The sequence below is a fragment of the Episyrphus balteatus genome, chromosome 3, assembly GCF_945859705.1.
Source record: "Episyrphus balteatus chromosome 3, idEpiBalt1.1, whole genome shotgun sequence".
Lineage (NCBI taxonomy): Eukaryota > Metazoa > Arthropoda > Insecta > Diptera > Syrphidae > Episyrphus > Episyrphus balteatus.
This window is the reverse complement of record NC_079136.1, coordinates 84,657,036-84,682,495: the sequence shown is the minus strand read 5'-3', so window position 1 is coordinate 84,682,495 and position 25,460 is coordinate 84,657,036. Positions and strand designations below refer to the sequence as shown.

The window sequence follows — 25,460 nt, the reverse complement described above, 5'->3', positions numbered from 1 at the left end:
ACTTTTGAAGAAAAAGAGTATACAAATTGTTTATTAGACTAAAAAATAAGCTTTCCGCATCATTTGTTTTAATTTTTCAGGCCGAAATATAATACAAAAATGCGTTTGAAAATTTTCACTTTTGTACTTTTTCACTTTTTGAGCCAATGTAGTTAAGGCTTTACAATTTTTTTACACTTTTGCTATACCCTAACCCTATTGCAAAAATAAAATACAACGGTGCAAAATTTGTCTGTTGTAATTGTTGTAGTAGAAAAACAAAATTTTGCAATTTTACACCTTTTTGTTGCACCGGATAGTGAATACCCCTAATAAAAGTACAAATCAAAAAATTCAAGAAAAAACATAAAAAAATAAGTTTAAAACCAAAAACAAAACAAATTAAATTTCGTTCAATATTTCGTTAAGGAAATTTTGCATGGAAAATTTCGTTTCGCATCAGCAGCGTTCTAGATTTAAGCCTTGAGTTTTACTTATTTCGTCTTCACTTTCCAAAGTATAGTCCCCCTTAATTTTGTTTGAATTTTTTCAATTTTGTTTTATGTTTTTTTCTTGTCACAATTTTGCCAGCAGAAAAAGTGGAAAAATCTCAGATTTCATGATCTATTTGAGGCTTGAAATTCAAAAAAATGAATCTGAAATTCAAAAATCTGATTCTGGATTTTTTTCAAAATTCACACATACAAGCACACGCACTTTACACACACTCCTCTGTTTGACATTTGTCTGATCACACTGGTCAACAAGGTTTTTGCCACAAGAACCAAAATATACTTTTCTAGTAGTTTTTGGGGTGCTGAAGTCGAATCTGAAGTCAGAAATATTTGATTGGCCTTCATTTTTGAAATATAACCGTTAGAAAATGTTAAAAAACGTAATTTTGGCTGTTTTCGAGGTTATGTTTTTATGTGGAGTAATTAATTGTGAATAAATTTGTAACGGTGCTTTTAAGAGCTAGTTTTATTCTTTCAAAAAATGTTTTAATCTTTCCGATATCAGCGTTCTAGATTTAAGCCTTGAGTTTTACTTATTTCGTCTTCACTTTCCAAAGTATAGTCCCCCTTAATTTTGTTTGAATTTTTTCAATTTTGTTTTATGTTTTTTTCTTGTCACAATTTTGCCAGCAGAAAAAGTGGAAAAATCTCAGATTTCATGATCTATTTGAGGCTTGAAATTCAAAAAAATGAATCTGAAATTCAAAAATCTGATTCTGGATTTTTTTCAAAATTCACACATACAAGCACACGCACTTTACACACACTCCTCTGTTTGACATTTGTCTGATCACACTGGTCAACAAGGTTTTTGCCACAAGAACCAAAATATACTTTTCTAGTAGTTTTTGGGGTGCTGAAGTCGAATCTGAAGTCAGAAATATTTGATTGGCCTTCATTTTTGAAATATAACCGTTAGAAAATGTTAAAAAACGTAATTTTGGCTGTTTTCGAGGTTATGTTTTTATGTGGAGTAATTAATTGTGAATAAATTTGTAACGGTGCTTTTAAGAGCTAGTTTTATTCTTTCAAAAAATGTTTTAATCTTTCCGATATCTCTTTTATAGCCCGAGATATTTAAAATTTAAGTAGCGGTCTTTGAATCAGGAACAACACTGGCCAACCAAATTACACTTTTTTTGCCACAAGAATCAAAATATACTTTTCTGAAGGTTTTTGGGTTGCTGAACTCAAATCCACAATCAGAAAAATTCTATTAGCCTTCGTTCTTAAAATATTACCGTTATAAAATGCCAAAAAGGGTTTTTTTTTATAACGGTTATATTTCAAGAACGGAGGCTAATAGAATTTTTCCGATTGCGGATTTGAGTTCAGCAACTCGAAAACCTTCAGAAAAGTATATTTTGGTTCTTGTGGCAAAAATTCTGTGACCAGTGACTTAAACTTTAGATTAAGTTTAGTTTCTCTTTGACTTATTAAATGAAACTTAAGATATCTCGAGCAATAAAAGAGATATCGGGAAAATTTAAACAGTTTTTGAGAGAAGAATATATGTTCTTATAATAACCGTTACAAATTTGTTTTTAATGAATTACCCCACATAAAAACAGAACCTCGAAAACAGCCAAAATTACGTTTTTTGACATTTTCTAACGGTAATATTTCAAAAACGAAGGCCAATCAAATTTTTCTGACTTCAGATTCGGATTCAGCACCTCAAAAACTACTAGAAAAGTATATTTTGGTTCTTGTGGCAAAAAAAAAGTTAAATTTTGTTGACCAGTGTCATTTTTGTTGTTTTATTTAAAGAAGGTTTTTTTACACGCACAGATTTCGTTCACAATTACAAAACTAGATTTCACATTCTATTTGCAGTGGAAAATCTGAGATTTGTACACACAAATCTGAAAAGCAAATAGAAAATGACATCAGATTTTTGAATCTCAGATTCAGTTTTTTTAATCTTATACTACGTTTCCACCTACGCTAAATCCGAGATTTAGCTAAGTAGATTTAGAATAAATCTCGAGATTTATTCTAAATCTACTTCGCTAAATGGTGGATTTAGGTTCACTTAGCCTAAAACCAAGATTTTCAGCTACCCTCAAACCGAGATTTAGAATAAATCTCGAGATTTAAGCTAAATCTACTTAGCTAAATCTCGGATTTAGCGTAGGTGGAAACATAGTATTAAGCCGCAAATAGATCATGAAATCTGAGATTTTTCCACTTTTTCCCCTCCTTCAGCTATCGGATTCAGAAATCTGAATCTCGTCAATGGAAAACGACATTAGATTTTGGTTTGAAAAATAATTTTGTAAACTCGTATTAGGCACGCTGCTGATGCGAAACGGAATATTTCGGTGGTCTCCACCAGGAAAACGATATTTTTGCGGAATCTCAGGGGAAAAATATTCACAAATTGAAAGACCTAAATTTAAAAATAAAAGCCAACACACATCTCAGAAAGGCATGCAATCACAAAATGAAGAACAAAAACAAACCGTAGAACGAAAAGCTGAAAAACATTTTTCGTTTACAATTTCGTTGTCCTATTTTTGTATAGGATTTTGCTATAATAGGATTTAATCAACACAAATTGAAACACACCCTTTATGCCCTGATGCCAATCCAGAGATTATGTCCAGTGAAGTTGTGAGTTACATTTATGAACACATACTCCATTGTGGTAAACGAACTGAATGCATTTGTCAGTGACTGAACCTGGCTGTCAAGAAAAAAAAATTATCTTCGTCACTGCAAATTTTAAAACATTCTAAAATCATATATTTTTTTATAAAATTATCCGTATTTAACTTATTTTTTTATTAAGATCTTTATAAAACCAATCCATAAGGTAAAACAACAAAATAAAATTAACATTTTTCAGCCCCCATCAATCTTTTACACCGGAAACTATTAAAATCGATTTCTTGTTTATCTTCAAACAAAAGTACATAGAACCTTCACTTTCGTCGGGTCTTTTGTCGTGGCTTTTAATTCTGAGAAAAAAAAAAGTTATTACTTCTAAAGTAGTTTCCTTTGCAGACATGACGCACTCAGTGCATGCTGAACGAAGTATACATGAAATGCTGAAAGATACCCCGCCGATGAATGAAAGTGGTAGTGCCATTCATTCGGGCACAGAAGGTAGGCAATTTAAGCCACCAAATAGTTTGCCACTGCGCAGCAATCATTCCGGTTAGTTTTCTAAAGATCAAAATTATCTTTTTAAATACATTTGTTGCATTGATATTTACTTTTTTTTATCTATTAATCATTTATTCAAAAGCACCAGTTACTCCAATGAGTCCAAGCAGCCCACAAAATGGCATCGATACGAATTTTCTTCGAACCGGAGCTTCGAAAATTGACACCATCAAGAATTGGAGTATATCGACTTACAAGTGTACGCGGCAAATTATGTTGGAAAAACTGGGTAAATCACAGCGAACTGTTGACTCTGAGCTCGAAGCTCAAATCGAGCAATTGAGAGAAACTCAAAGGAAATACTTGTCTATATTGCGTCTTACCAGAGCGTTTAGCTCCCATTTCCATCATGTTGTGGTAACTCAACATGCATTGGCCGAGGCTTTTTCGGATTTGGCCCAAAAAAGTCCCGAACTGCAAGAAGAGTTCACTTGCAATTCGGAAACGCAAAGAAATTTGACAAAGAATGGAGAACTTTTGTTGAATGCTTTGAACTTTTTTATATCGTCTGTAAACACTTTGTGCAATAAGACAATTGATGATACTTTATTGACTATTCGTCAATATGAAACTGCAAGGTAAGATATATTTTTATAGAGAAAATATTGTTAGTTATCCAATATAGTAGTATGATTATATTGATTTCAATTTTATAAATGATAAATTTTACTAATTCTTATGATTGCCTTTAAGGGCCAATAAACCTTGTTCTGCTTCGATTATATGAACAAGAGTTGGCATCAAATATTTTGAGAAGCCCTCGAGCCCTCCATATTTTTTGTTAAATATTAAATCCGTCTTAATTCCCAATCAGTCCCATTCTGAATAAAAACTTCCGGGGAAATGTGTTCGGGAGATGGGCACCCACCCAATCAAAATTTTTCGAAAATGTTGCTCTCTTTTTAACAAAAAGGGAAGAAAATAAAATGGAAAAGGAACGATATTCTGGGAATTTTTCGATTAGTGGTCGCCCCTCCCAATCGATTTCCCCAGGAGTTTTCATACAGAATAGGAAATTGTTAACAAATTATGTACTCTTCTCGGGGTGTCTTTTTCAGGAGTTATTCTCATCGCGGTTGTTTTTGCAAAAAAGACAGAAAAACGAAGGAACATTTGATATTCAATTAAAACTTCAACTTCCGGTTTTTCATTCTACAACTTTCTACCCATTATGAGGCGTTCAGAATAATAATGGGTCAAGTCCACTTCTATATAGGTTGGATGTTTTAAAGCCTTAAAAATTAAGGGTTTCGTTTTATATCAAATAGCTATTGAAACATTTATTTCAATAGTTGATTAAGTTCCTAAGAAAAAGCTTCTCAAATTTCAAAATAAAGCACAAATTTCAAATCGACTTGACCCATTATTATTATTATTCTGAACGCCTCATATAGGGCTGATTGAACCTCTTTTATTTTTTTTTTATTGAAATCTTAAGACCTGATTTTAATAAATCGAATAACGGTTAACGTTTTTTCGCAAACTGTGGCTACAAGCCATAACCGCCTAAGTCGAGTAAGTAAAACAAGAAATAAACGATTTTATAATGCCTTCCTGGTTTTATTCTACATTCACTTAATTTATTGGCTACGAAAAATGTGTAGGCTTAAATCTACGAAAAATTTAAACTGACTTCAGCTCTATAAAATCCTATCTCGATTTAGGCGTTATGGCTTGTGGTCATTTTATCTGGAGAGGCCCTGGAGTTCTGCAACTGCATTATTTTTTAGAAAGAAACATATAATGATCCTAGAGAAAAGCGGTGTTTTATTTGTAACTCAGTACTTAGCTCAGTAAACAAGGTTTGATGTTTCTTACAATTTTTTTTTTGACTTCAACAACAAATGATTGTTAATAATAAATAAAAGTAAAATTTTGTTGTTGTTTACAGTTTGATGGTTTACAGATAATTTTTTTTTTCGTAACTTATCCCTTTTGGGCCTTCAACAATAAGGATTATTAATAAATAAATATTCATATTTTAAATGAAAAAAAAAAATTAAAATTACTTGATAGAAAATCAGTGGTATGTATTGTGATCCGTGTGCAAAGCTTCAATTTATTAACTCTCTATTATTATGCACAGGCACTCCATATTGAAAATTAAATTTTTTTAAATTTCTTAAGTCCACATAAGCTATTCTGTTGCCACTAGGGTGGTTCTTATTTTTGACATGCTATCATGTTAAAAATTTTGAGGAGCAATTATCTTTTTATTTCAGATTTATATTTGACTTTCATTTTCCCTCGGTTTTAACGTGGAATTTTTATTATATTATTATTATACATTACTTTTTATTTGTATAAGTAATTTTATTTGGAGTATTCCATTAGACTCGCAGATTGTATTGTTGAAATAAAAATCCGCTAAGATTAGAGATTTTTTTCGCTATTTAGAACAAATTTGTGTCTATCCAAATATTTTTTCGCTATGGTTTTGGCTATGGTGTTGGATTTCTAATTTAATGAACGCCTGGGTTCAAGTCCTATTCTTGTCGAATAGTTTTTTTATTTTATTTTTTCAATTTAAAATTATTTATCAAACATTAGTATTATGCATTCGATTTTAAAGATTTAACTATCTTTGAAATTAAAAAAAAAAAAAAAAATTTTTTTCCAACTTACATGTTACTACTGTATTCAAAAGCTTTTTTTTCCAAATTTCAAAGAAGATTTGTGATAAAAAAGTTCCCAAAATTGGTAAAAGTTCTGGGGAATATTCGCGAACAAAATTATAAAAATAAAGAAAACCAAACCAAGACCAAATTTAAGATTTTAAAGACCTTAAACATTTTTTAAGCTTAACATTGTAAGTATAGATTTTTATTTTCTTTTTAATTATTATTTTTTAGACTAAGGGCCAATTTTTCAATAGTCAGTTAAACAGTCAGTTAGTACTTATTCCTAAGGATAGAGAAAAAATCAATTTTTCAACAAGCAGATATAGCTTATTCCTTAGAATAAAACTATCTGCTTCTTTCAGAGACGAATAAAAATTATTCTAAGGAATAAACTCAACAAAAATATTGTGTCAGTTGTCAAAGTTGTTTTCAAAGAATTTTGAAAAAAAATACAGTGGAACACAAGAAAACAAAAACAATCATGAATAAAAATGACGTTTAATTTTGAATATTTTTGAATTTGACAATTTTTTTTTTGTTATTCTGTAGAATAAATTATTCTTGATTGAAAAATTCAATGTTTTTATCTGATTGTTTATGAGCCTAATAACATTATTCGTCGAACAGTTAACTGACTGTTTATTAGAAGATTGAAAAATTGGCTCTAAGAGTATTTATTATAGATTCCTGAAGAAGGTTGTAATCACAACAGAAACGTCGAATAAATATTAGTATAAAAAAAATGACCTCAAGCCCACTTAGGAGTTAATATTATATATTAAAAAAGGTCACGAAGATAGAAATAATTAAAAAAAAAAAAATAACTACACAAAATGTAATTACATATTTACATGAACCTAGTTTTTATTTCTTAAACACTATTCGAAATTTATGACATCGGTTCAGTCGTTTCATCAGCGGATGCAACAGACAGACATACGAGTTTATGAGAGCTGATCGATTAACCCATGCACGGCATCCGACGCGACGCGTTTATTATGGTTCTCATAAGCAAGTATAAGCAGTCAGTGTTAACTTGTTTTGAAATTAAATATTAGTTTTTTCCGATGAAATTCAATTATTAAGAAAAATGTTAAGGCTAGTACTTTATAAGATTTCAGAAAATTGACTTTGGTTCAAAACTGCGGAATCCAAAAAAAATTTAACCCGGCTGTTTTATTTTCTCTTTATAATGTTTTGCCCGAAGATTCTTGACTCATCTTGATACACAAATATTTATCATTTCATCATAAAATAAATATCTATTTGTATCGATTAATTTGTAGGATTTAAGCATAAAGTGATATAGCTGCTTGCCTGTTTCGATATTTCATTAATTTTCTCTTTCAGAGTTGAATTTGATGCATACCGAATGGACTTGGAAAATTCCAGACCAGAAATACCACAGAGCCCAATATCAGAAGAGGCGCAAAAGAATTTCCTACGACAAAAAGAACTTTATGAGAAGCTTAGAGCAGATGTGGCTGTTAAAATGCAATTCCTTGATGAAAATAGGGTACATTTCTTATAAATTTAAAGTTTTTGTTGTATTAATTATTGTTATTTAGATTAAAGTTATGCACAAGCAACTGGTGCTTTTGCACAATGCCATTGCTGCTTATTTCTCAGGGAATGCTATAGCTCTAGAAAGTACTCTAAAGCAGTTTAATATAAAGGTTAGCATATAACTTATAAATTTAGAAGAAAATTATTAATATTTTTTTTATTTCACAGTTGAAATCTCCAAACACAGCAACAGGTTCTTGGTTAGAACAGTAGTGCATCATCCGCCACGGGTATCAATTTACTTAGAATACAAAAGTATATCCCATCCATAGTTCCTTCGGGAACAACACCCGAATTAAACATTTTTAAACTCCGTGTATGTATGTTTTATTCTTCTTAACTGAAATAAAAAGAACAAAAAAATAAAAAAAACTTCTCGCGAATCTTGAAACAAAAAAGAAACATACAACAAAGTACTCAATGTAATAATCTCACATAACACACACACACACTTCGTTGTCCATTTGTACATTTTTGAACGTAAATTAAATCTAGCTAGGCTAGAGATTTTATATAAAAAAGGAAAGAAAACACCAAACAAAAACTAAATACCTATTTTTTTTTTTATTTATTTTTTTTTTTTTTTCAAATCTATAAACTCCGCCTATATTACAAAGTGCGATGCCACTAAGCATGACTAATAGGTAAATGAATAAGCCATTAAACAATAATTATTTGGGATATCGAATACCCCCTCTTTGCACCAAGCGAACGGATTTTACGAATTATTGTAATTGTAGCTTCAATTCCGCACTTTGCAAATTCATTTTTGTATTCCCTTGTTTCTCATCAGCAGTATTGCATTCCCCCCTAGAATTAAGTATGACAAGAAAAAGAAAAAAACAATGTTTAACCTAGTCAACGTATATAATTACATTCTGTATACATGTAACTTATTTAATTATATACATATTTAACATAGTAATAAAATTATATATCGATCAAAATTTAATTTTGTTTACGTTTAGTTCTTTTCCAAGCTCAAGTCTTTCAGCTTATTGTGAAGTTGTTCTTCATCGTCTTCCGCTTTAAACATTTCCTAAAAGTAGTGGAATATGAATTATTTGGTTCGTTTTACTATTTTATGAATACTTACAGGATCATAAATGACTTTCACAATAAGAGAACAACTGGGGCATGTAGCTACTTCTTCTCCCTCAATTAATTCGTCCTAGATTTTAGATCGTTATTACTAGGACATAACATTCTAGTTAGATTTAGCTTACCTTAGAAATTTGAAATCTATCGCCACAGGGACAAGGGTAGTAATACATTTCCTCTTCTTCGTCATATTCAAAGTCTTCAATTTCAACTTCGTCATGATAAATACTCATTGTATATTCTTTTTCTTATAACATGATACAATATAAATTAGGGAAAATTGGAGAAAAACTGTTAAAATTTTGGGCTTAAATTTTGGTTTTAAGGAAATTACGGACACATGTTATGACTTATGAGACATTTGACTGCATTGCATTTTTATTGAAATGTCATTTGTTGTTTGTGACTTTTCAAAAAATGAGTGCGTTCCAAGACGAAATTGTTTCAAAACTGTGAGTTCATAGATGTAACAATAGTCGTGTTCATTTAAAGGTGGTACTAATGAGTATTTTAAGCCCAGTTTGCAGATCAGGCCACGCTGCTGATGCGAAACGAAATTTTTCGTCGGTCTCCACTAAAGCCTAGTACGCTACTGAGGCCTAGTACGCTGATGATGCGAAACGAAAAATTTTCAAGTCTCCAAAGTCGACAACGAAAATGCAAACGAAAAAATATCAGGGGTATTCACGATCTGGTGCAACAAGCCTAGTAAAAATGTAAAATTTAATTTTTGTACAATAGATCGTGAACGCCCCTCTTCTTATCTATAGTAAATATTGAAGCATGAATGATGTTTTTTTTTTCTTCCACCGTTGGTTTTTTTTTCCATTTTTTATAACTTAAAAAGGCTTAAGCCTTTACTCTGCACTTTGGTGGTGGTTTTTGTATCTTTTTTTATGATTTTTTTTCTAAATGCACAAGGCTGAAGCTATGAAGTGGTGTCAAACTTTTCACCATCAAACGCATTTTGATGGTGGAAATCAATTTTTGTTCTGCGTGCCGAAGAATTTGTGTGGTAGATTGTATAGATTTTAAATTTAATTGTTTAATTTTGTATTTTTATTCTCCAAATGGAGCACAGATAAAAAGCCGAAATCACAATTCAAAGATAATTGCTTAGCAAAATACGATTGCTGCGGCTATCAAGGTTTCACTAGAAAATATAAAATGCAGCAAAAGTTAAAAAAATCTTGCACATTACAAAAGAGACAAAAATCGCTCTCTTTTCCTCCCATTTACCAAAGACCGCCATCAACTTAGCAGCACTTAGTGGGGATTTTCAAAAATTTTTATGCAAATAATTAGGTGAGAATTAGGTGAAATTTAGTGAATCAATTTTACAATTTGGTGAATCATAGTTTAAAAGTTATTAACAAATTACGTAAGGCGTAAAGTTAGCAGCACTTGGTCATGAAATTCAAAAAAAATTTCTCCATAATTCAGTGTCAATTTAGTGAAGCGTATTTCATCAGTTTCATAATTTGGTGAATCATAGTTTATTAAATATAACTAAAATAGAAAAATTAACAAACGTGACGTAACGTAAAAAAAGCATTTGTTAATCATGGACACAAACCTCACGAATGAGAATGGCAGAGTTCAACACACCAAAACTGAACCTAAATTCAGATTTTTTCACATTGAACGCACTTAATATAAATGTATACTATGACAATGCGTTCAGGTGACGTTTTTCATTTACAAGATACACTTTGATTTGAAAATTTCCAATGCGAGTTACAACAAAAATGCTATTTTATAATACAAAAAAAGTTTGTTTACATCTTCACTAGCCCAGAACTAAAATTCAGTGGAAGTTACTCACAAGAAAGATTTTGTTTTTTTTTCGCATGAGTCTTGGACACTGATCTGTCTTGGAACATTTTTGAACTTCCGCAGATGATTTCTTCAAAAGTATGATTCACCAAATTCTGAAATTTGGAACATTTATTCAGAAAAAGACCACAAGCATTTTGGTACATAATTCATAATTTGGTGAATCTTAATTCAAGAGTTACATGCGATTTTGTTTTTTTCGCGTGCGTCTTGGAACATTTTTGAACTTCCGCAGATGATTACTTCAAAAGTATGATTCACCAAATTCTGAAATTTGGAACAATAGGTGTGTTTTTTTGTTTATCTATATAGATTTTGTGCAAAAAAACGACATCGAGATTTTTGAAATCAAAACAATTTACGTGTTAAAAACAACAAAAACTTTATCTGTATAGATTTTTGAAAAATCCAGATAATTATCCAGATTTTACTTTCTCTCGATAAAAACAGTAGTGCCAAGGTAGTTTAATTGTTGTGTTCATACAGAAATATCTGAAAATATTAAACAAAAAAAAAAAAGCGGAGAAAACGAGGTTTGAAAAAAAACTCTCATAGAAAAAAATAATCAAAAATTTGTTTGACATGGTTGCATTGAAATGTTAATATCTCGAGATATACGCAATGCACTTTTCAGATAAAAGTCTTAAATGGATCCTGATAAGATTGTTGAACAGATATGTATAAAAAATTACCAAAGTTTTTTCGAAAAATTAGAAATAAAAATAAAAAAGTTTTCACATTTGATTTTTAAAAAATCGAAAAAAAATTCAATATATCTACCTTCAAACGCTTATAACACAAGAACGACGCAACTAATGTTAATGGTCATGGTCTTAAAATGTAGCTAAGAATATACAGATAATTTTTGGTTTTTTGTGAAAAAACAATTTTTTTTAATCCAACATGGATGCCATGGCCATGTGAAAATTTTTGTTTGCATCCAACATGGATGTAATGGCCTTCCCACTTCGGAGTTAAAAAAAAAAAAAAACAAAAGCAACATTTTTGACAGACAGCTGCCAAAGTATATGTACAGAGTGGTGCCAAATGTTTGCATGGATTTCAAAAATCCCGATGTCGTTTTTTTGCACAAAATCTATATAGATAAACAAAAAAACACACCTATTTATTCAGAAAAAGACCACAAGCATTTTGGTACATAATTCATAATTTGGTGAATCTTAATTCAAGAGTTACATGCGATTTTGTCTTGGAACACGATACATGTGTCCAAAGGTATACAAATAGCTGTGTTCCTTTGGCCTTTTAAGTTTAATAGGAGTAAAAAAAGGGGGCCTTTTTAATGATAAACAGGGTTATATGAGTCTTTTAGGTGTGAAATTAGTGATGACAAAAAGCTTCTCACCATCGTTATAACATCGAAATTGTTAGTTGGGTTGGGTATGGATCAAGTGATAATAAAAAACGGCTATTTTTTCTATAGAAGAAATGGAGTTGTTTACAACCAAAAGTACTTAGCAGTAGATACTTAAGGCCAAAGGAACACAGCTATTTGTATACCTTTGGACACATGTATCGTGTTCCAAGACAAAATCGCATGTAACTCTTGAATTAAGATTCACCAAATTATGAATTATGTACCAAAATGCTTGTGGTCTTTTTCTGAATAAATGTTCCAAATTTCAGAATTTGGTGAATCATACTTTTGAAGTAATCATCTGCGGAAGTTCAAAAATGTTCCAAGACGCACGCGAAAAAAACAAAATCGCATGTAACTCTTGAATTAAGATTCACCAAATTATGAATTATGTACCAAAATGCTTGTGGTCTTTTTCTAAATAAATGTTCCAAATTTCAAAATTTGGTGAATCATACTTTTGAAGTAATCATCTGCGGAAGTTCAAAAATGTTCCAAGACGCACGCGAAAAAAACAAAATCGCATGTAACTCTTGAATTAAGATTCACCAAATTATGAATTATGTACCAAATGCTTGTGGTCTTTTTCTGAATAAATGTTCCAAATTTCAGAATTTGGTGAATCATACTTTTGAAGTAATCATCTGCGGAAGTTCAAAAATGTTCCAAGACGCACGCGAAAAAAACAAAATCGCATGTAACTCTTGAATTAAGATTCACCAAATTATGAATTATGTACCAAAATGCTTGTGGTCTTTTTCTGAATAAATGTTCCAAATTTCAGAATTTGGTGGATCATACTTTTGAAGTAATCATCTGCGGAAGTTCAAAAATGTTCCAAGACGCACGCGAAAAAAACAAAATCGCATGTAACTCTTGAATTAAGATTCACCAAATTATGAATTATGTACCAAAATGCTTGTGGTCTTTTTCTGAATAAATGTTCCAAATTTCAGAATTGGTGAATCATACTTTTGAAGTAATCATCTGCGGAAGTTCAGAAATGTTTCCAAAATCGCATGTAACTCTTGAATTAAGATTCACCAAATTATGAATTATGTACCAAAATGCTTGTGGTCTTTTTCTGAATAAATGTTCCAAATTTCAGAATTGGTGAATCATACTTTTGAAGTAATCATCTGCGGAAGTTCAGAAATGTTCCAAGACGCACGCGAAAAAAACAAAATCGCATGTAACTCTTGAATTAAGATTCACCAAATTATGAATTATGTACCAAAATGCTTGTGGTCTTTTTCTGAATAAATGTTCCAAATTTCAGAATTTGGTGAATCATACTTTTGAAGTAATCATCTGCGGAAGCTCAAAAATGTTCCAAGACGCACGCGAAAAAAACAAAATCGCATGTAACTCTTGAATTAAGATTCACCAAATTATGAATTATGTACCAAAATGCTTGTGGTCTTTTTCTGAATAAATGTTCCAAATTTCAGAATTTGGTGAATCATACTTTTGAAGTAATCATCTGCGGAAGTTCAAAAATGTTCCAAGACGCACGCGAAAAAAACAAAATCGCATGTAACTCTTGAATTAAGATTCACCAAATTATGAATTATGTACCAAAATGCTTGTGGTCTTTTTCTGAATAAATGTTCCAAATTTCAGAATTTGGTGAATCATACTTTTGAAGTAATCATCTGCGGAAGTTCAAAAATGTTCCAAGACAGATCAGTGTCCAAGACTCATGCGAAAAAAAAAAAACAAAATCTTTCTTGTGAGTAACTTCCACTGAATGTTAGTTCTGGGCTAGTGAAGATGTAAACAAACTTTTTTTGTATTATAAAATAGCATTTTTGTTGTAACTCGCATTGGAAATTTTCAAATCAAAGTGTATCCATTGTATATAAAAACTATAGTACTATCATGGGTTCCAACGACTGAAGCGCCGTCTGGTTCAAGAGAGCGGACCTATTCATGGAATGAGTGGGGCAGGAGTGGGGACTAAGAATAATCAGATAATGAAGGAGTCGTCAAAATATTGGAATATTATTTAAGATATTGGAATATTATTTCAAATTTCAATTCGGGGGAAAGTGACTACATATTTAGCTTTGTAGATAGAGGGAGATAGAAAGATGCATAAGTACAAATGGAAGTTGTTTATTAAAAATTGAAAAAAAAAAAACTAAAACGTACAACCACGGTTGCCCATATGTAAAAATTTTTTGTTTTCAAATAAATTAAAAAATTTGGAAATAAATACATAGTAAATACTTTTTTTTTAAACAAGACAAATATAAAAAGTCTTATGATAAATAGTAATCGCAAAAATATTTAAGTTTCATAAAACACAGAGTTATAAAATTCCTCCATCAAAATAATGATGTCCAGAAACACTTAATATTTTTGAATTTCATTTAGATTCATTTTTTTGACAGCGAAAAAAACAAAACGTAAATTCTGTAGAATATTTGTTTGAATCTTCTCTGTTTAATAAGTGAGAAGCATTTTTAAGTTGTTAGAAAGTAATGAAACATTAAATTTCAAACATGGTCTCGAAAAAATTCGTCAATAATTGCAGTGAATTTGGCATGAGATGATTGTATTTAAGTGTATGTATTTCGCGTTTATAATAATGTGCTGAAATATTTTAGTTCAATTTGACTAATGTGGCAATCACGTTTGAAATAAAATTTAAAATTATATTCTTCTTTGGGTTTTTTTTTTTTTTTTTTTTTGTATTCTTCTTTTTTAAATATTTTTTTTCTTGTTGACTAGGTGATTGCTGTCGAATAGAATATTTTGTTTTGAAAACTTGAATACATTTTTGTTTTTGAATTTTTGTTTGATATTTTCTTACGCAATGTTGCAACATTTAACTTAACTCTAATTTATTCATTAATGAAATAATAAAGCGAGTAATGCTATATTATTATGTACTTTAATACTTAAAATAAAAGCTTTTGCTTTCTTATTACAGGGCGCTCTACAACTGATTATTCTAGAGAAGTAGATTTTTTAAATTAAAATATGTATGTACATTGTACACATACAATGTAGTTTTGAACTTTTTTTTTATTTTAAGATTTTTGTTCAATGTTTCAGGTTTTTATTAGTTAATACAAACTTGACAAAAATCATAAACCTTTAAAAAATATTTAGCATTTTGTTATGTCAAAAACTAATAACCTTCCTTTGAATTTCATGTGCCTCGATGACGCTCCCCTTTATTATTTAGTTTTTAACTTTATTTACTTTATAATTCAAAATGATGCAGTTTAAAACTTGTTATTATATCATCAATTTGAACAATAAAGTAAAAACTATACCTAAAAAATAATAAGCAATACAAGATAAGTTAAATGTTGCAACATTGCCTTAGAATATAACAAATAAAAGTCCCAAAACAAAAATCTATTCAAATTCGCAAAAATAAATTATTTGATTCAAAAATACTCAAATTACTATCACCTAGGAAACAAGAAATAAACAAAGCGTTGTAAACAAAAAATATTTTGTTTACATTTCTCCTTCACTATTCCCAAGCAGTCGAAATTCAAATTTCAAACATATGATTTCGGTTTTTTCTCTTTATCCTTTTAAAAAGATGAAAGTATTTTTCTCTTTCTTACACACGTATTTTATTCCTTCATTCTACTTTCCAAAACTTGGAAAAAAGCTACCGCAGCGCACCCTAGTTAAAGGAAGCGGACCTAATAAATTCACTTTCATGATAGTACTATAGTTTCTATATACAAGGGTGTATCTTGTAAATGAAAAACGTCACCTGAACGCATTGTCAGTATACATTTATATTAAGTGCGTTCAATGTGAAAAAATCTGAATTTAGGTTCAGTTTTGGTGTGTTGAACTCTGCCATTCTCATTCGTGAGGTTTGTGTCCATGATTAACAAATGCTTTTTTTACGTTACGTCACGTTTGCTAATTTTTCTATTTTAGTTATTATTTAATAAACTATGATTCACCAAATTATGAAACTGATGGAATACGATTCACTAAATTGACACTGAATTATGGAGAAATTTTTTTTGAATTTCATGACCAAGTGCTGCTAACTTTACGCCTTACGTAATTTGTTAATAACTTTTAAACTATGATTCACCAAATTGTAAAATTGATTCACTAAATTTCACCTAATTCTCACCTAATTATTTGCATAAAAATTTTTGAAAATCCCCACTAAGTGCTGCTAAGTTGATGGCGGTTTACCAAAGGAGAGTTTATTTTTTCAGGAGAAACAAAACTACTATTTTTTGAGGGGAGAGATTTTGGTAAATAAGGAAACACATACATCTACAAAGTAGACTTTGTTGGTGGTTGTATTTTCCCCTAAACTACTGAGGTTTGTTTTGCAGGGTAGTTTAAAGTAGTACTGAAGGAAAAAAATGAGTGGAACAGAACTTCCAGAAAATACAACATCGAACAAACCTATGTTTTTTTGTCAACCTGACAGCTGCTGTTTTTTTCTGATTTTGTTTTCCAGAATAAAAACTAATTTCAGTTCAGTAGTCAAATCAACAACAGAAAATGTCGGCGGAATTCGCAAAATTAAATCTTTATGAATATATCGGTGTAGATATCGATGCCCAAGAATCAGATATCCGAAAAGCATACCGAAAAAAGGCGCTAGCATGCCATCCGGACAAAAATCCAGATAACCCAAAAGCAGCCGAAACTTTTCATATTCTCTCAAGAGCTCTAGAAGTCCTTACCGATGCGACAGCAAGAGCGGCTTATGATAAAGTATTCAAAGCGAAAAAAGCCGCCGAAGTCCGTAATCAGCAGCTAGATAGCAAAAGACAAAAACTAAAAGCCGATTTGGAGCAAAGGGAACGAGATGCAAGTGTTGCAAGCCAACGTAATTTCAAAGGTTACTCAACTGTTCAGAAGACCGATGAACAAGTTCTTCAAGAGCAAATAGATCGACTGCGGGAAGAAGGGTCCAAGTTGCTTGAAGAAGAACTTGCTTCTATGCGACGGGAATTGAAAAAAACCGTAGTGACACAAGCTCCCAAATTCGATTCAACTCTTCATCGAATCAAAATAAAATGGAAAGCAGAAAAGAATGACCCAACAAATGGTGGCTATTCAGAGTCGAAGTTAATGAATTACCTGAAAAAGTATGGAGAAATTGAAGCTTTTGTTATGTCAAAGAAGAATGGTAGTGCTTTAGTAGAATTTAAATCATTAGAATCTAGTGAAATGGCTTTGTTATATGAAAAAGGAGATCTTAGTAATTGCTTGAGCTTAGAGTGGATTACACCACCGCCTAAGCAAAATCAGAATGGTTCTCTGAATGTCGGATCATCAAATGACTTTGAAAGTTTAGTTCTTAGACAGTTGAGGCAAGCTGAAGAACGAAAGCGTTTGATCGAACAAATGCAGAAAGAAGATCAAGACGGTTCATAGAAAAATTTAACGTTCGACTACTATTTTTTAAGGCTTAGTATTGTATTAAAAATATTTGTACAAATAAAATAATTTAAAGAAATTTAAAAAAAAAAATCATTGAGTTTAATACTTCAGCAATCCTGGGGGGCCTATTCCTGTTCTGCCAATAAGTAAAACTAATAAATAGTTTTCTAAAACAGCGTTTTGTGAATAAAAACATCTAATGAATTTGTCATGACTTCAAACCAATGTAGTTTACTAATGTCGGTACATTTAGTTTATTTTATAGGGAAAGAGAATCACTTTCGATTCACTCACAGATTCAGATTTGAATACGTTTATTGTTATAAGAGAAAAGACACGTTTATAAACGTTAGCTAGTTGCTTTTTTTTTTGAGAAAAAAACGAAGTTTCATAAGAATCACTGAGTGCATTTAAGTGTACAAAATTTAATCCATATCGTTAGACCCGTTTTTGAGAGAATTGGAAAAAATAATGTATTATCAGATAGCCAAAATTGTAAGCAATTCGACGAATATTAAAAAATAAAATTTAATGCACACATTATTGTATTTGCAATAAACTTTTTTTATATGCAAAATACTTTTATTTGCAAAAAAATTTTATTTCCAATGCAATTTTTTTTTTATTTGCAATAGAATTTTTTTTTAATGCAAAATATTTTTAGTTGCATTAAATATTTTTTTTTTTTTAATGAAATATTTTTCAGTTGTAAATATTTTTTTTAGTGCAATTTTTTTAATTTTCAATTTTTTTCTAAATTTCAAATGCATTTTTTTTATTGATATTTTTACAACCCTTGAAAGTTATATGAAAATTATTAATACCTAGATACCCATTTAGGTAAGTTTACCTTTTATTTTGATATCATTTATTAAGAATAACGCTTTTACCAATTTATTTTCTTAAAATTACTTAACTTGTTTTTACAAAAAAGGAATGCCTACCTAATTTTTTAACAAGACAACAAATAAAGTAAAATTTACAAATGTTTGAATCATAATTTATTGAGAAAGATTTTAAAATTGATTTTATAGGTATCTACTAGTCAATAAGAATTTAATTTTTTTTTAAACTTTACTTTTGTGTCTTATATTAATGTTATTTATTTTGTTTAAAAATGTAAATACCTTTTCTATCCCTATTATTTACAAAAACGATGATCTCTTTAAAAGAATGATTTGATAGGTACTTCATAATCTGAAAAAAAAAATGCTTCCTACTAAACTACGCGTTCGTTTCTAATAAAAAGATGTTAACATAAAAAAGAAGTAGGAAAACAAAACACCAACAAATTATTATTAATTATGTATTATAGGTACATACATACCTATACCTACATACATTTTCCGGGAAAATCGTTCGATGAAAAGGGAAAAGTTGTGGAATGGTAAATTATTCCCTTTCGAATTAAATAAAATTTTTTTTTGAACACTTGCTAAAATTTATCGAATATCTTAAATTTTTGATTTTCCAACAGCCAACTGTCTGTTTTTTGACACATCAATTTCAACAGCTGCGGTGTCCGAGTGGTTAAGGAGATGGACTTGAAATCCATTGGGTTCTACCCGCACAGGTTCGAATCCTGTCCGCAGCGACAGTTTTTTTTAATTTTTTTTTTTCAATTTTCGTTTGTTTTTTTTTTATAAAATTAGAATGTTTGTGAACTCGTTTTGTATGAAATATGTAAAAGAAAATAAAAGTAGCGAGCTTGTAATAAAAAAAAAGAAAAACTTTTTTTTTTGTTTATAAAATTTATTTCTCAAAAAACAAAATATAATTTAAAAATAAATTAAATTCTAATAAAAATTAATTAATTGGTCGCTTCTTGCACTCGAAGTATTTTTCCATCTAATAAATGATTAGCGTGATTGGAAGCGCTATTATATCCGTCACGTGTTGCAAATACAACAAAACCATAGCTTTTGGAGAATCCTTGGTTTTTATCAAATATAACTGTTGCATTGCTAACGTGTCCAAATTTTGAAAAGTACAATTGCAAATCACGACTTCCCACTGTCCATGCTAGATTCCCAACAAATAGTTTATAAGAATTGCGGACTACCTGAGACATTTTATTTAAATTTGTTTTTCTTAACTTTATTTAGATACTTCAACTAAATGAATGGTATGACCGCCCATCAATTCAATCAAATCTACTCCAGAATACTTTCCAATATCGTCGATATTGATCTGAACTGCATGTAAATTCCACTTTTTTAGCAATGCCTCTATTGACCAATCAGCGCTACGTTCCTGATAAGTGAATATGAACTTTGCTTCGGGATTCCTGTCTAATAAAAATGATATTGTAACAACAATATCTTCGAATACACCTGGATCGTAGAAACAATCGGCAGCAATGATTAAATCAAGGCTACCCAAGTTGAAGACACTGTTTAATAGTAAACCCCAACTGAGACCGATTACATCAATGCTTTGACCAGGAACTAAATTGTTTGCCAAACAAGCACGGCGAATGTGTGCCAATGATTTTGGAAGAATACAATTATCGCTGAGGACTACTTGGGCTCCGCACTTTGCGGCTAAAATACCAGGAAGAGCGGTGCCAGCACCAAGTTCTAGAACTCGTTTCCCAACTAATGAATGACGTCGTTCCCACAGAAACCAAGCTAGAATTGGAGCACAAGGCCAAGTGTAAAACGAGTAGCCGGATTGCAGGAGCTGTGACGAATTTATAAATAAATAATCTAGCTACGATAAATGTGATCAGAAGAATTTACCTCGGGAATAAGTATTTCAAGAGACTTTTCAGGTGGTATGCCTTGATTTGCTTGTGTAACGTTTGTGAAGACGAATTTCTTCAAATGTTCTGTAGTAGATCCATCAGTCATTTGAAAACTTCCTGATGTCATTTGGTATGCCAAAATAAAGAAATTATTTAGCGGAATATAAATCAATAAATTGAAAATGCGCAAGCGTAGTTTTGGTTTTTTGACAAATGAAATGATTTCAGATAAATGGCATCGTTCAACGCACATTCACTGTGATTCATGTTTCTGAACTTAGCTTTTGATTTCGTTTTTCATTTCCGAATTCAGATTTTAATCTGAAAGTGTTTGATTTGTTTTCGCTTGGTAGCCAAAATAATATGGAAGTTATGGGTTTTAAAGCCTAGTACGAAGATCGCGCTAAATTTTAGTTAGCAGATATTTTTTTCTCCGTTTTTCCTATCATTAATTAGGTCCGCTAAATTGTGACAGATATAAAATAGAGGTATTCACGATCCGATGCAACTGGTCTTGTATCATTGCAAAAGTGCAAAAGTGTAAAATCTTACAACACTACAACAACAAAATATATAAAATTTTGCAACAGTCTTGCACTTTTGCAATACCCTAGACCTATTGCAAAATAAAAATACAATAGAGTAAAATTATTTTTGACAGATGGCAGCTCACCGTCGCGTCGCCCATGATAAACAGTTTGTCTTTTTTATTCTGTTTATTATGGTTGTCGGCTTGACAGTACTCATGTCCCGTAATTTATGTCGTTTTCTTTCACTCTATTAAGGAGTACTCTAAATTTTTACTCCTTTTTCTGGAGTGAAAGAACATAATGAGAGTAATTTTTTTTAATGTAATTGTGTGTGTGACAAGGCAAAAATGGATAATTTCCTTGAAACAAAAAAGTGATAACAGGCCTAGGGAAAACATTTTATGAATTGAAAAGAAAAATTAATATTAATAACATATGAAGCATAATACACGAAGTAGGAAGGCGCAGAAATCATCTTCCAATATCCTTTTGATTTTCCTTTCGGTGCGTCACGCGCTTCTACACGTATTATTTTTTTGAGGAGGCAAATTTGACCGTTATTTTCTTTGGTTTTATTTTGTTCTTGTTTTCGTATGACAACTTCTACAGGAAGACGTAGACGCACGAGATGCACATAAGAACACGAGAGAGAGAAAGATCGATTTTTCCTTTGCTCTTATGTGCATCTTGTGCGTCTACGTCTTCGTGTAGAAGCAGACTATGTATTTTAATTCCAAAAAAAAAAAACACCAAAATATACAAAAAAAAAAAACAACTCCCGTGCGGGGTCTAGTGCAACGAAAACTTTTGAATAAATTAAAAACGTTACTATACACGCAAATAATACACAACCGACGAAGCAGATTCCGCAACCGACGAAATAAAATAAAGCAGAACAGCAAAAAAAGAAGATCAAAGGGAAACGTCAAAAAGAGTCATACAATTTTTTACCGGAGACTGACGGTAGAAAATCTTCCTTCCCTTTTTTTCGAACTTTATTTCTCCCTTGCTCTTGTGTGCCTCGCGCTTTGCGCCTTCGTGTAGAAGCGGACTTAGTTTTACTTTTGGTATATTTTTCATTATGCTTCTGATCGGTTTTTTCAGCCTCATTGACACACACCCTTAGTTTGATTTTATAATTGTAAAATAAAAATATCCCATCAACGCAGAAAAAAAATGGGATTTTTTGTTATATGGCACAGGATTTTTTTTTTATTGATGAAGAAAACTGGCTGAAAATTTTTTTTATTCGATTTTCAATTTCATTTTGGAAAAAGTGAAGAATTAATGAAAAAATGGAAGAAATATATCTGGCGGAATATAATACAGTAGAAAATATGTTCATAATGGTTGTTATTGTTAATAACAAATGAGTTTGAAAGAAAAACTTTTCGCATTTTTCAATTTTCAAACAACATTTTAAAATGTCAAACTTCAAATTCATAAGTGTGTGTGCAAGTCCGTGTGCAAATAGGTGTAAATCTGACTAAAAATGTGGAGTAAATCCGGGGTACTCCGTAGTACTAAAATTACTCCGGAGTAATTTTTTTTTTACACTTTTGTGGCGTCAAAGAACACAAAACCTTCAAAAGTGCAAAAATAAGTACTAAAAGGGTACTCTCATTGGAGTGAAAGAAAACGACATTAGTTTCTTTTGATGTAAAATAATTTGTGAAAATTAAGTAACCCGAACAAAACAAAGAATTAAATTATAAAAAATGGAAAAAAAGAAGAAGCAACAGTGGAGGAACAACCCTGTTAAAAAAAAAAACATCATGGATTTCATTCATGCTTCAATAGCCGTTTTTTATTATCACTTGATCCATATAGATCATTAATTAAAATGTATTACAACAACTACATGAGATCTTGCAAGATTTCGATTCGTGATCCTGATGAAAAGCAAGATCACGATTCGTGATCCTGATGAAAAGCAAGATCTCATGTAGTTGTTGTAATACATTTAAAGTAATGATTTATATGGATCAAGTGATAATAAAAAACGGCTAATATTTACTATAGATAAGAAAACCCAACTAACATTTCAGCTTCGGTTAAGGTACTACAAAAGCTACATTTCAGCTTCTTTTAAACTTTAGTAATACTACGTTTCCACCTAGCCTAAATCCGAGATTTAGGTAAGTAGATTTAGAATAAATCTCGAGATTTATTTTAAATCTACTTTGCTTTATCTCAGATTTGGGTTCAGCTGCCCTAAATCTAAGAAATTTACCTACTTTCAATCCAAGATTTAGAATAAAGGCTTAACTACATTCAACTTCAAAAAGTACAAAAGTGAAAAAATGTTTTGTCTTTCACCAACACACTGCAAAATTCTATCTTTCATCTCAGAAAAACAAAAGTGAAAGTTAAAACATTTTTAACTTTTACTTTTTCACTTTTTGAAAACACCAACACATGCAAACCAACAACTTAAGAACATGATTGCTAGATGGCGTTGCAAAGGATAATTTTCAATGAACATGCCTTTTTTTGACAGATGATTTTTTGTAAACAAAAAAATGTTCAGCAAAAATTTATAAATTCCAAACAAATTGCCTTGCAACATAACTTGATACAATGCTCATTTCACTTTACATTCTTTTTTGTTTCGTTGCTTTTCCACCGACTGAGAAGACGGTATAAAGCTCGATGGTAACCTCCAAAAAGAAAATTCTCGGGCACCGCAACATCACCACCAATCACAATCTCCTACTCAAATAATAGAATCTATCCTTAAAGCCTATCATACTGGACCACACCATCACCCAGCACATGGTGTTTATTTCCAATATTTATGTTTGCATGAAGAGCGCAATAACAAAATCCTATTAAAGTTGGAAAACACCATGTCGTGATGCTTCTCGGAAAAGCGGGGACTCTTTGGTTTGGTTGTTGTTTTCCCTCCCAGCGGGCGGCGATGAGCTAGATGAACAACGAAAATGAATGCAAACAGTTGAATGATGAAGTTTCTTTATGCCCACATATTTAAAAGAAATTATAAAATAAAAATAATGAAATCTTAAGAAATGAAACAAAAATTGTTAGTACTCACAACTCACAAGACAAAAACAAATAACTGCACAATTTTTTTTTTCACAAATGACAGATAATCTTAAAGTTTTAAACACAATTCTGATACTCATTTTCGTATGAAGATGTCGCTAGTAGTATGTGTGTATTTTTCACTTTTTCACTTTTTGAAATCAAAAAGTGAATGTAGTTAAGCCTTAAAACTCGAGATTTATGCTAAATCTACTTAGCTAAATCTCGGATTTAGCGTAGGTGGAAACATAGTATAAGGTTGTTGGGCATGGAAAAAGGAGAACGTTATACAAATTTGACCCTCTATAACCCAAGTAACAATTTTATTTGCATAAGGTCCATTTTCTTCGATTCGGCAAGCTATAGTTTGTATAAGTTTAGTTTAAGGCTTACTTACGCAAATCATCCATTTTGGAAACAAAGGAGGTCTCCTTAAGGCTATCTGGAAGTGTTTAGAAGAAGCCTTGTAAATATAAGTTAAAGAAGACCTTCATAAGACCTGTTTGAACCGTTTTAAAGAAGCCTTCTATTTTCAAGTGACAGAAGGCTTTCATAAGACCTGTTCCAAGAGGTTCTTGTAATTATGCAATGTTTTCATCTCTCAAGTATGCAATGTTTTTCACCAATAAGTATGCAAAGCTTTTATCCTGCAGATATGCAATATTTGTAACACTTTAGAAAAAAACATTGCATTTTTATGTGAGGTTTCAATTAGCTCCCTTTTTGCCACTCATCTTTAATATTTGAGTATGGTCTACTGGTAAGTTGCTGGCTTAGTATGCAGAGAGGTACGTGAGATCGATTCCTGGCGGGGCCATTTGTGAAATAAAAAAAAATTTGTTCTTTTTCAATTAAAATAAAATTCTTCCCATTTCAGAACGACAGGAAAAGCATTGACATGGCCAAAAAAGAAGAAAAAACAAAATAGAAAAAAATTAAAAGAAAAAAAAAATCAATAAAATCTCTTTTTTTTATTCATAAATTCAACATCTTATAACAACCTCCATAAGGCCTTATTATAACATCCAATGCAAATGATAGTTTCCTTAGCGAAGCTATAGTTTCCCTAAAATGTTTCATTGTTTTATAAAAAGGCCTGCATAAGGTCGTTTTACGCTGTTCGTCACAAGCTATTAGCTTGTGGATTGCCTGTGGAAGAAGGTCTTGGGGAAATTCGGTAATGTGCGCCAAAATGATTTGCATAAGACCTGTCCTTCTTTTTAAACAAGTAAAAAAATAGCTTGCATTGACCCTTATGAAAGCTAAATTGTTACTTGGGTAAGGATCTTAAACGAAGCTTTACCGAAGCTTTGAGATTTGATAGATAGCTTCGGAAGAGCCTGTATATCTCTTTAATACATGTCTTATCGAAATTAAAAAAAAAAAACTACAAAAACAAAAAAGAATTCTTTTTTAACTGGTTTTAAATCATGAATTTTAGCTTTTGATCAGATATTATATATAATATTCCATTAGTTTTTAGTATATCTATTAATAATAATTTTAAAAGTATATAATTTTTTTACCACACCCAGGAATCGAACTTCGTATCTGCTTGGTGGTAGTCCACCACTCTAC

The 25,460-nt window shown here is 30.9% G+C and overlaps 4 protein-coding genes and 1 non-coding gene across 7 annotated transcripts; 3 read left to right on the top strand and 2 right to left on the bottom strand.

The window, feature by feature from the left end:
• The first annotated feature begins 3,162 nt into the window (after positions 1-3,162).
• LOC129915813 (arfaptin-2) lies at positions 3,163-8,148 on the top strand. Of its 2 annotated transcripts, none has more exons than XM_055995500.1 (6): positions 3,163-3,312; positions 3,504-3,656; positions 3,748-4,243; positions 7,637-7,802; positions 7,855-7,962; positions 8,021-8,148. In XM_055995500.1, the coding sequence occupies exons 2-6, from the start codon at positions 3,506-3,508 to the stop codon at positions 8,063-8,065; spliced, it is 966 nt and encodes a 321-aa protein (XP_055851475.1). In that variant the 5' UTR covers positions 3,163-3,312; positions 3,504-3,505; the 3' UTR covers positions 8,066-8,148. The 2 variants fall into 2 exon arrangements, with proteins under 2 accessions (XP_055851475.1, XP_055851476.1); XM_055995501.1 differs by having other exon boundaries at positions 3,492-3,656.
• LOC129915818 (diphthamide biosynthesis protein 3) lies at positions 7,983-9,342 on the bottom strand. Of its 2 annotated transcripts, XM_055995508.1 has the most exons (4): positions 9,079-9,342; positions 8,949-9,023; positions 8,815-8,891; positions 7,983-8,662 (listed from the first exon to the last, which is right to left on the bottom strand). In XM_055995508.1, the coding sequence occupies exons 1-3, from the start codon at positions 9,184-9,186 to the stop codon at positions 8,817-8,819; spliced, it is 258 nt and encodes an 85-aa protein (XP_055851483.1). In that variant the 5' UTR covers positions 9,187-9,342; the 3' UTR covers positions 7,983-8,662; positions 8,815-8,816. The 2 variants fall into 2 exon arrangements, with proteins under 2 accessions (XP_055851483.1, XP_055851482.1); XM_055995507.1 differs by lacking the exon at positions 7,983-8,662 and having other exon boundaries at positions 8,701-8,891; positions 9,079-9,341.
• Positions 9,343-16,592: 7,250 nt separating this feature from the next.
• Positions 16,593-17,641, top strand: LOC129915814 (dnaJ homolog subfamily C member 17). Its single transcript, XM_055995502.1, has one exon. It carries the CDS (start codon positions 16,674-16,676, stop codon positions 17,553-17,555), a length of 882 nt encoding a protein of 293 aa, XP_055851477.1. The 5' UTR covers positions 16,593-16,673; the 3' UTR covers positions 17,556-17,641.
• A 1,432-nt stretch (positions 17,642-19,073) lies between these two features.
• Positions 19,074-19,155, top strand: Trnas-uga (transfer RNA serine (anticodon UGA)). The gene has a single exon. It is a non-coding gene; the product is annotated as a tRNA-Ser (tRNA).
• Positions 19,156-19,507: 352 nt separating this feature from the next.
• LOC129915816 (histone-arginine methyltransferase METTL23) lies at positions 19,508-20,532 on the bottom strand. Its single transcript, XM_055995503.1, has 2 exons — positions 20,303-20,532; positions 19,508-20,243 (listed from the first exon to the last, which is right to left on the bottom strand). Exons 1-2 carry the CDS (start codon positions 20,432-20,434, stop codon positions 19,659-19,661), a joined length of 717 nt encoding a protein of 238 aa, XP_055851478.1. The 5' UTR covers positions 20,435-20,532; the 3' UTR covers positions 19,508-19,658.
• Between the last annotated feature and the right edge of the window lie 4,928 nt (positions 20,533-25,460).